This window comes from Homarus americanus, unplaced genomic scaffold (assembly GCF_018991925.1).
Source record: "Homarus americanus isolate GMGI-L3 unplaced genomic scaffold, GMGI_Hamer_2.0 scaffold10689, whole genome shotgun sequence".
Taxonomy (NCBI): domain Eukaryota; kingdom Metazoa; phylum Arthropoda; class Malacostraca; order Decapoda; family Nephropidae; genus Homarus; species Homarus americanus.
In genome coordinates this window covers 1-11,503 of record NW_024712620.1, presented here as the reverse complement: position 1 = coordinate 11,503, position 11,503 = coordinate 1, and the positions used below count along the sequence as shown (strand labels likewise).

The 11,503-nt window shown below is 53.5% G+C and overlaps 1 protein-coding gene across 1 annotated transcript; it reads right to left on the bottom strand.

The window, feature by feature from the left end:
• Positions 1–624: 624 nt before the first annotated feature.
• Positions 625–3,160, bottom strand: LOC121863885 (extensin-like; the record flags this gene model as incomplete). Its single annotated transcript, XM_042362803.1, has 2 exons — positions 625–909; positions 3,071–3,160. Coding segments are annotated over 2 exons (375 nt in total), but the record flags the coding sequence as incomplete, so codon positions are not given.
• Positions 3,161–11,503: the final 8,343 nt, after the last annotated feature.

Sequence of the window (11,503 nt, the reverse complement as noted above, 5' to 3'; positions counted from 1 at the left end):
GAGGTTGATCTGGGGTTTAGGTTGATCTGGGGTTTAGGTTGATCTGGGGGTGGGTTGATCTGAGGTGTGGGTTGATCTGGGGTGTAGGTTGATCTGGGGTTTGGGTTGATCTGGGGTTTGGGTTGATCTGGGGTGGGTTGATCTGGGGTGGGTTGATCTGGGGTTAGGTTGATCTGGGGTAGGTTGATCTAGGGTTGTGGACTGGGGGTGGGTTGATCTGGGGTGTAGGTTGATCTAGGGGGTAGGTTGATCTGGGTGTAGGTTGATCTGGGGTTTAGGTTGATCTGGGGATGGGTTGATCTAGGGGTGTGGTTGATCTGGGGTGTAGGTTGATCTGGGGGTTGGGTTGATCTGGGGGTTGGGTTGGTTGGTGTAGGTTGATCTGGGGTGTTGGGTTGATCTGGGAGGTTGATCTGGGGTGGGTTGATCTGGGGTTTAGGTTGGTCAGGGGGTGGGTTGATCTGGGGTTGGGTTGATCTGGTGGGTTGATCTGGAGTTCTGGGGTGGGTTGATCTGGGGTTGTGGGTTGATCTGGGGGTAGGTTGATCAGGGTGGAGGTTGATCTGGGGTTTGGGTTGATCTGGGGTTTGGGTTGATCTGGGGGTGGGTTGATCTGGGGGTGGGTTATTGGGGGTGAGTTTGATCTGGGGTTTGGGTTGATCTGGGGTTGGATCTGGGGTGGGTTGATCTGGGGTTTGGGTTGATCTGGGGTTTGGGTTGATCTGGGGTAGGTTGATCTTGGGGTGGGTTGATCTGGGGTGGGTTGATCTGGGGTTTGGGTTGATCTGGGGTTGGGATCTGGGGTAGGTTGATCTGGGGTTGTGAGTTGATCTGGGGGTGGGTTGATCTGGGGTTGGGGTTGATCTGGGGGTGGGTTGATCTGGGGTTTGGGTTGTTGTTGAGGTTGATCTGGGGGTAGGTTGGGGGTGGGGTTGATCTGAGGTTGGGTTGACTTGGGGTTTAGGTTGATCTGGGGTAGGTTGATCTGGGGGTAGGTTGATCTGGGGTGGGTTGATCTAGGGTTTGGGTTGATCTGGGGTTTGGGTTGTGATCTGGGGTAGGTTGATCTAGGTGTAGGTTGATCTGGGGTTTGGGTTGATCTGGGGTTTGGGTTGATCTGGGGGTAGGTTGATAGGTTGATCTAGGGTGTAGGTTGATCTTGGGGTAGGTTGATCTAGGGTGTAGGTTGATCTGGGTTTGGGTTGATCTGGGGTTTGGTTTATCTGGGGTGGGTTGATCTAGGGTGTAGGTTGATCTGGGGGGTAGGTTGATCTGGGGTTTAGGTTGATCTGAGGGTAGGTTGATCTGGGGTTGTAGGTTGGGGTTGTGGGTTGATCAGGGTTTGGGTTGATCTGGGGTGGGTTGATCTGGGGTAGGTTGTTGATCTAGGGTGGGTTGATCTAGGGTTGGGTTGATCTGGGTGGTAGGTTGATCTGGGGTTTAGGTTGATCTGGGGTAGGTTGATCTGGGGTTTAGGTTGATCTGGGGGTAGGTTGATCTGGGGTTTAGGTTGATCTGGGGTGGGTTGATCTGGGGTGTGGGTTGATCTGGGGTGTGGGTTGATCTGGGGGTGTGGGTTGATCTAGGGTTTAGGTTGATCTAGGGTTTAGGTTGATCTAGGGTAGGTTGATCTGGGGGTAGGTTGATCTGGGGGTAGGTTGATCTGGGGTTTAAGTTTGATCTGGGGTGGGTTGATCTGGGGGGTAGGTTGATCTAGGGTTTGGGTTGATCTAGGGGTAGGTTGATTGGGGTGTAGGTTGATCTGGGGTAGGTTGATCTAGGTGTGGGTTGATCTAGGGGTAGGTTGATCTGGGGTTTAGGTTGATCTGGGGTGGGTTGATCTGGGGGTAGGTTGATCTGGGGGTAGGTTGATCTGGGTGGGGAGGTTGATCGGTGTAGGTTGATCTGGGGGTAGGTTGATCTGGGGTTTGGGTTGATCTGGGGGTAGGTTGATCTGGGGTTGGGTTGATCTGGGGTTGAGGTTGATCTGGGGTTTGGGTTGATCTGGGGGTGGGTTGATCTGGGTAGGTTGATCTAGGGGTTTGGGTTGATCTAGGGTGTAGGTTGATCTAGGGGTAGGTTGATCTGGGGGTAGGTTGATCTGGGGGTAGGTTGATCTGAGGTTGGGTTGATCTGGGGTTTAGTTGGTTGATCTGGGGTTGGTTGATCTAGGGTTGTAGGTTGATCTAGGGGTAGGTTGATCTAGGGTTTAGGTTGATCTGGGGGTAGGTTGATCTAGGTTTGGAGTCTGGGTTTAGGTTGATCTGGGGGTAGGTTGATCTGGGTGTGGGTTGATCTGGGGTGTAGGTTGATCTGGGGTTTGGGTTGATCTGGGGTTTAGGTTGATCTGGGGGGTAGGTTGATCTGGGGGTAGGTTGATCTGGGGTAGGTGGACTGGGGGTAGGTTGATCTAGGGTGTGGGTTGATCTAGGTTAGGTTGATCTGGGGTTTAGGTTGATCTAGGGATGGTTGGTGGTCTGGGGTGTGGGTTGATCTAGGGTGTAGGTTGATCTGGGTTAGGTTGATCTAGGGGTAGGTTGATCTGGGGGTAGGTTGATCTGGGGTGGGTTGATCTAGGGTGTTGGGTTGATCTGGGGTTTAGGTTGATCTAGGTTGAGGTTGATCTAGGGGTAGGTTGATCTAGGGGTAGGTTGATCTAGGGTTTGGGTTGATCTAGGGGTAGGTTGATCTGGGGGTGGTGATCTGGGGGTAGGTTGATCTAGGGTGTAGGTTGATCTGGGGTAGAGGTTGATCAGTGTGGGTTGATCTAGGGGTATGAGGGTCTGGGGTTTAGGTTGATCTAGGTAGGTTGATCTGGGGGTGGGTTGATCTAGGGTGGGTTGATCTCTGGGGTTTGGGATCTGGGGTGGGTTGATCTGGGGTTTGGGATCTAGGGGTTTAGGGTGATCTGGGGTTTGGGGTTGATCTGAGGTTTAGGTTGATCTGGGGTAGGTTGATCTGGGGTGTGGGTTGATCTGGGGTTTGGGGTTGATCTGGGGCCAGGGTTGATCTGGGGTGTGGGTTGATCTGGGGTTTGGGTTGATCTGGGGTTTAGGTGGGCTCTGGGGGCCGGGTTGATCAGGGTGTGGGACAGTCTGGGGTGGGGTGATGGGTTTAGGTTGATTTGGGGTTTGGGGTTGATCTGGGGGTGGGTTGATATGGGTTGGGTTGATATAGGGGTTTGGGTTGGTCAGGGGGCCAGGTTGATCTGGGGTGTGTGGGTTGATCTGGGGTTTGGGTCTGGGGTGGGTCTGGGGTGGGGTCTGGGGTTGGGGTATCTGGGGTTTGGGTTGATCTGGGGTAGGTTGATCTGGGGTTTGGGTTGATCTGGGGGGTAGGTTGATCTGGGGTTTTGGGTTGGTCTGGGGTGTGAGATGATCTGGGGTGTGGGTTCATCTGAGGGGATGGGGATTTGTTGGGGTGGTTGATCTGAGGTAGGTTGATCGGGGGATGGGTTGATCTGGGGTTTGGGTGATCTGGGGTTTGGGGTTGATCTGGGGTTTGGGTTGATCTGGGGTGTGGGTTGGTCTGGGGTAGGGTTGGTCTGGGGTTGTGGGACCCGTCTGCAGGGGGTTGGGATTGATCTGGGGTTTGGGTTTGGTCTGGGGTCTGGGGTTTGGGTCTGGGGGTGGGATCTTAGGGTTTTGGGGTTGATCTGGGGTTGATCTGGGGCCAGGTTGATCTGGGGGTGGGATTGTCTACGGTTTATGTTGTCTGGGGGTAGGTTGATCGAGATGTGGGGTTGATCTGGGGTGGGGTTGATCTGAGGGGTAGGTTGATCTGGGTTTGGTTGATCTGGGGGTGGGTTGATCTCAGGGGTGTGGGGTTGATCTGGGGTTTGGGTTGGGTCTGGTGTGGGGTTGATTAGGGGAGCTATGGGTTGATCTGGGGTTTGGATGATCTGGGGTTTTGGTTGATCTGCAGGTGCAGGGTTGATCTGGGGATTTGGTTGATCTGGGGTTTGGGGTTGGTCTGGGGTTTGGGTCTGGGGTTTGGGACGGGTTGATCTGGGGTTGGGATTGATCTGGGGGCCCAGGTTGATCTAGGGTGTTGGGTTGATCTGGGGTTTAGGTTGATCTGGGGTAGGTTGGGGGTAGGTTGATCTGGGGTGTAGGTTGATCTAGGGTTTAGGTTGATCTAGGGTGTAGGTTGATCTAGGGGTAGGTTGATCATCCGGTGGGTCAGGCTGGCCGGTCAGGGGTGGTGGAGTCAGCCTGCGCCACTGCTACTGGACGCCTAACCATACCCAGATCAACGCAACCCCAGATCAACACCCTCTGAATCGGCTTACCCCCAGATCAACACTAGTCAACTGAACCTGGTCGGCCTGGGCCACCAGATCGGCACTGCCTGCTAGCGGCCTGCCCCCAGATCAACCTATAGATAGCTGCCTGGATCGGCTTCGACCCTGCCTACCCCTAGATCGGCCTGCCTGAATCAGCACCCCAAGCCTGCCCTGGATCGACTTGCCCTGGATCGGCCTAGGCCACAAGTTGGCCTGCCCTAGTCAGCCTGGCCTGGATCGGCCTAAGCCTGATCAACCTGCCCTGGATCAGCCTGCCCTGGATCAGCCTGCCCAGTCAGCCTAGGCCTAGATCGGCCACTGCCTGGTCAGCCTGCCCTAGATCAGCCTGAGCCTAGATCGCCTGCGCCTGGATCAGCCTGCACCTGGATCAGCCACCCTGGATCAGCCTGCCCTGGATCAGCCTGACCCTGAATCAGCCTGCACCTGGATCAGCCTGCCCCTGGATCAGCCTGCCTCTGGATCAGCCCAAGGAGCCCTAGATCGACCTAAGGCCTGGTCAGCCTGCCCTGAATCAGCCTGCCCCTGGATCAGCACCCTAGTTAACCTGCCCTAGATCAGCCTAAAGCCTAGATCAGCCTACCCTAGATCAGCCTACTAGATCAGCCTACCCCAGATCAGCCTACCCCTAGATGCACACTAGTCAGCCTAAACCTAGTCAGCCTACCCTAGATCAGCCTGCACCCTAGATCAGCCTGCCCCTATCAGCCACACCCTAGATCAGCCTGCCCCTGGGTCAGCCCTGCCCTGATCAGCCTACCTAGATCAGCCTAAACCTAGATCAGCCTACCCCACTAGATCAACCTACACCTAGATCAGCCTACCCTAGATCAGCCTGCACCCAGATCCAGCTACCCTAGATCAGCCTACCCCTAGATCAACTACCCTAGATCAGCCTGCCCTAGATCAGCTGCCTAGATCAACCTGCCCTAGATCAACCAGCCCCTAGATCAGCCTGCCTCCTAGATCAGCCTGAACCCTGGATCAGCCTGCCCTGATCGCCTGCCCTAGATCAGCACAAGCCCTAGTCAGCCTGCACTAGATCAGCCTGCACCCTAGATCAGCCTACATATCCGTCAGCCTGCCCTAGATCAGCCTGCCTTGAGTCAGCCTGCCTAGATCAGCATCAGCTACCCCTGGATCAGCCTAAGCCCTGATCCAGAGCTACCCCCTGAGTCAGCCTGCACACTTAGATCAGCCTGCCCTAGATCAGCTAAGCCTAGATCAGCCTAAGCCTAGATCCTCCTGCCCTTGATCAGCCTGCCTAGATCAGCCTGCCCTAGATCAGCCTGCCTAGATCAGCCTAGAGCCCCTGGATCCAGCCTGCCTAAATCAGCCTGCCCTATCAGCCTGCCTAGATCAGCCACACCCTTGGATCAGCCTGCACCCTAGATCAGCCTATCCTAGATCAGCCTGCCCAGATCAGCCTACCCTAGATCAGCCTACCCTAGATCAGCCTGCTCCTGAGTCAGCCTGCCTGAATCGCCTAGGCCTAGATCCTTCAAGCCTGTCAACCCTGCACCCCTAGATCAGCCTGCATGGTCAGCCCCTGCCCCTGGATCAGCACAAGCCTAGATCAGCCTAGGCCTCTAGTCAGCCTGCCTGGGTCAGCCTAAGCCTGGATCAGCACCTGCCCAGATCCTTCAGCACAGATCAGCCTACCCCTGAATCAGCCTAAAGCCTAGATCAGCCTGCTCCTGGATCAGCCTGCTAGATCAGCCTAAACCCTGGATAACCTGCCCTGAATCAACCTACCCTAGATCAGCCTGCCTAGATCGCCCTGAAGCCACAGAGATCAGCCTACCTAGATCAGCCTGCCTAGATCAACCTCCCTAGATCAACCTGCACCTAGTCAGCCTGCCCTAGATCAACCTGCCTAGATCGGCCTAGATCCAGCTTACCCCACCATCAGCCTACACCTAGATCAACCTGCACCTGGATCAGCCTACACCCTAGATCAACCTGCCCTAGATCCTTGTACCCCTAGATCAGCCTCCCCTAGATCAACCTACCCCTAGTCAGCCTGCCCCTAATCAGCCTACACCCTGAATCAGCTACCCTAGATCAGCCTAAACCTAGATCGCCTACACCTAGATCGCTACACCCTGAATCCAGCCTCCTAGATCAGCCTGCCTAGATCAGCCTGCCCTAGATCAGCCTGCACCTAGATCCTTCACTGATCAGCCTACCCTAGATCAGCCTACACCTAAGATCAACCTGCCCTAGTCAACCTGCCCTAGATCAGCCTACTCCCTAGATCAACCTGCCCCTAGATCAGCCTGCTCCTAGATCAGCCCTAAACCCTAGATCAGCCTACTAGATCAGCCTACCCTTGTCAACCTGCCCTAGATCAGCCTACACCTAGATCAGCCTAAACCTAGATCAGCCTGCCCTAGATCAGCCTGCCCTAGATCAACCTGCCCTAGATCAGCCTGCCCTAGATCAGCCTAAGCCTAGATCAGCCTGCCCCCTGGTCAGCCTGCCCTGGATCAGCCTACCCTAGATCAGCCTGAACCCTAGATCAACCTAAACCCTAGATCAACCTGCCCTAGATCAGCCTGCCTGATCCAGCCTGCGCCTAGATCAGCCTGCACCCAGCCTCACCTAGATCGCCTATCCTAGATCCTAGGCAGATCAGCCTGCCTAGATCAGCCTGCACAGATCAGCTGCCTGAAGTCTCACCTAGATCCCAGCCTTCACACCTGGATCGGCCTGCACAGTCACTGCAGTCAACTGCCACTAGATCCGCCTGCACAGATCAGCCTCACCTAGATCCACCCTGAACCCTGCCCCTAGATCAGCCTACACCTAGATCAGCCTGCCCCTAGATCAGCCTGCCCTAGATCAGCCTGAAGCCTGCTCCATCCTGTGTCAGCCTGCCCCAGATCAGCCTGCACCCTAGATGCCCTGTCAGCCTGCCTAGATCAGCCTGAGCCTAGATCAGCCTACTAGATCAGCCTGCAACCAGATCAGCCTGCCTAGATCAGCCTGCCTAGATCAGCCTGCCCCTAGATCAGCCTAAGCCTGATCAACCTGCCCCTAGATCAGCCTGCCCTAGATCAGCCTGCCCACAGATCAGCCTGCACTGGAGTCAGCCTGCCTAGATCGGCCTGCCCTAGATCAGCCTCAGCCTAGATCAGCCTGCGCCTGGATCAGCCTGCCCGCCGGTCAGCCTGCCTAGATCAGCCTGCCTAGATCAGCCTGAACCTAGGTCAGCCTGCCCTAGATCAGCCTGCCCCTAGATCAGCCTACCTAGATCAGCCTAGCCCCTAGATCAACCTACCCCTAGATCAACCTAAACCCTAGATCAACCTAACCCTAGATCAACTACACCCTAGATCAACCTACCCCCAGATCAACCTTACCCTCAGATCAACTCACCCCCAGATCAACCTAACCCCAGATCAACCTACCCCCAGATCAACCTAAACCCTAGATCAACCTACCCCTAGATCAACCTACCCCTAGATCAACCTACCCCCAGATCAACCTAAACCCTAGATCAACCTACCCCCAGATCAACCACCCCTAGATCAACCTACACCCTAGATCAACCTACCCCCTAGATCAACCTACACCCTAGATCAACCTACCCTCAGGATCAACCTAACCCAGATCAACCTACCCCTAGATCAACCAATCCCTAGATCAACCTACCCCTAGATCAACCTAACCCCAGATCAACCTACCCCAGATCAACTGCACCCTAGATCAACCTACACCCTAGATCAACCTACCCCTAGATCAACCTAAACCCTAGATCAACCTACCTAGATCAACCTACCTAGATCAACCTACCCCTAGATCAACCTAAACCCTAGATCAACCTACCCCTAGATCAACCTACACCTAGATCAACCTACCACCTAGATCAACCTACCCCTAGATCAACCTACCCCTAGATCAACCTACTCCCTAGATCAACCTAAACCCAGATCAACCTACCCCTAGATCAACCTACACCCTAGATCAACCTTCCAGATCAACCTAAACCCTAGATCAACCTAACAACCCCAGATCAACCTACCCCCAGATCAACCTAAACCCTAGATCAACCTACCCCCTAGATCAACCTACCACCCTAGATCAACCTACCCCCTAGATCAACCTAACCCTAGATCAACCTACCCAGATCAACCTACACCCCTAGATCAACCTACACCTTAGATCAACCTACCCCTAGATCAACCTAAACCCAAGATCAACCTACCCCCTAGATCAACCTAAACCCTAGATCAACCTACCCCCAGATCAACCTACACCTAGATCAACCTACCCCTAGATCAACCTAAACCCTAGATCAACCTACTCCCCAGATCAACCTACCCCAGATCAACCTACCCCTAGATCAACCTACCCCAGATCAACCTAAACCCTAGATCAACCTACCCCAGATCAACCTACACCCTAGATCAACCTATCCCTAGATCAACCTAAACCCTAGATCAACCTACCCCCTAGATCAACCTACACCCTAGATCAACCTACCCCCATGAACCTAAACCCCAGATCAACCTAACCCCAGATCAACCTACATCCTAGATCAACCTACCCCAAGATCAACATACACCCCTGGATCAACCTATCAACCTACTCCCTAGATCAACCTAAACCCTAGATCAACCTACCCCCAGATCAACCTACACCTTAGATCAACCTACCCCAGATCAACCTAAACCCCAGATCAACCTACACCCAGATCAACCTACCTCTGATCAACCTACCCCAGATCAACCCCAGATCAACCTAAACCCTAGGTCAACCTACCCCCAGATCAACCCACCCCCAGATCAACCTAACCCCTAGATCAACCCCAACACCCCAGATCAACCTACACCCTAGATCAACCCAGTTCCTAGATCAACCTACCCCTAGATCAACCTACCCCTAGATCAACCTACCCCTAGATCAACCTACCCCTAGATCAACCTACCTCCTAGATCAACCTAAACCCTAGATCATCCTACCCCCAGATCAACCTACCCGAAGATCAACCCACCCTAGATGAACCTACCCCCAGATCAACCTAAACCCTAGATCAACCTATCCCCTAGATCAACCTAACCCTAGATCAACCTAAACCCTAGACCAACCTACGCCCTAGATCAATCCACCCTAGATCAATCTACCCCCTAGATCAACCCAAACCCTAGATCACCCTACCCCTAGATCCTACAACCCTCGATCAACCTTCCCCAGATCAACCTACACCCTAGATCAACCTACCCCTAGATCAACCTACCCCCAGATCAACCTACCCCTGATCAACCTTCAACCCCTAGATCAACCTTACGCCTTGATCAATCTACCCCAGATCAACCTGGCCCTAGATCAACCTAAAGCCTACATCAGCTACCTCTAGTCAGCCTACCCTTACATCAACCTACCTAAATCAACCTACCCTAGATCAACCTAACCCTAGATCAGCCACACCCTAGTCAGACGCACCTGATCCTCATCCCTAGGTCATGCAACCCAAGATCAGCCACATTCTAGATCAACCTACCCTAGATCAGCCTACCTGGATCAGCCTGCCTAGTCCATCTTGTTCTAGATCAACCTTGCCTAGACCAACCTAATCCTAGATCATACCCTAGATCAACCCACCCCCAGACCAACCTAAACCCTAGGTCAATCCCAAACCCAGATCAAATCCCACACCCCAGACCAACCTACACTCCAGATCAACCCAACCCTAGATCAACCCAAACCCCAGATCAACCCAAACCTAGACCAACCCACCCCCAGATCAACCTAAGCCCCAGAGATCAACCTACCCCTGGACCAACCCCTAGACCAAACCACTAGATCAGCATAAACCCAGATCAACCTACTCCCAGATCACCCACCCCGCAGACTCAACCCACCCCCAGACTCCAACCCACCCTGAACCAACCCAAACCCATAGACCAACCCACCCCTAGATCAACTTACCCCAGATCAGCTATCCCTAGATCCAGCCTAAACCAGATCAATTTGAATCAGCCTACACCTAGATCAAGCCTACCTAGATCAGCTTAAACCTAGATCAACCTACCCCAGATGAACCTACACACTGGATCAACCTGCCCTAGATCATTCTGCCCCTAGATCCTTTCAGCCAGATCAACCTACATCCCAGACCTACCCCGAATCAGTCAACATGCACCCTGGGATCAACCTACCCCTAGATCGTTCTAAGACCAATCAACACACCCTAGATCAACCTGATCACTAGATCAAACCTCCCAGATCCTCAAACCCTAGATCATCATAACTCTAGATCAACCTAACCGTAGATCAACCCACCTAAGTGAAACCATCCTAGATCAACCAGTCCTGATCAACCTACCCTCATGCTAACCACAGATCAGTCCTAAACCACAGACCAGCCTACGCCTAGACCAGCCTGGCCCCTGGGTCAATCTACCCTAGATCAACCTGCCCTGATTAGCATACCCCTAGATCAACCTAAGCCGATCAACCTTCCTTGATCAAACTACACCCCCTGAACAGCCTAACCCTAGATCAACCTACCCCTAGATCAACTAAACCCTGATCAGCTTAAAACCTAGATCAGACCTACCGCCTTGGATCGATCTACACCAGATCAACCTGCCCTAGATCAACCTAAAGTTTCCATGATCAACCTACCCTCTGTGATCATTCTACCCTACACGTCAATCTACCCCTAGATCACCCACCCCTGATCAACCTAAACCTAGATCACCCTAGTCACCTAGATCAACCTACACCTAGATCAACCTTCCTAGATCAACCTAGACCTTTATATCAACCTAAGACGATCAACCTACACTTTAGATCAACCTGCCTCAGATCCTTCACCTAGACCAACCTAAACCCGTGAATCCTAACCCCAGATCAACCTGCGTTCCCCAGATCAACCTGCCCAGATCAACCTGCCCCTGGTCAACCTACCCTAGATCAGCCTACCCTGGCTCGGCATGAACCCAAGACCAGCATACCCCTGGATGAACCCTCCCCTAGATCAGCCTGCCCTAGATCAGCCTGCCCTAGATCAACCTACCCCCAACCAACCTAACCTCAGATCAACCCCACACCCCCTAGATCAACTTACACCCCAGACCAACCCATCCCCAGATCAACCCAAACCCAAGATCAACCTACCCCTAGATCAACCCCACACCCTGTGACCAACCTACCCCCTAGAGCAACAATGCACCGAACGAAGCTATCGAT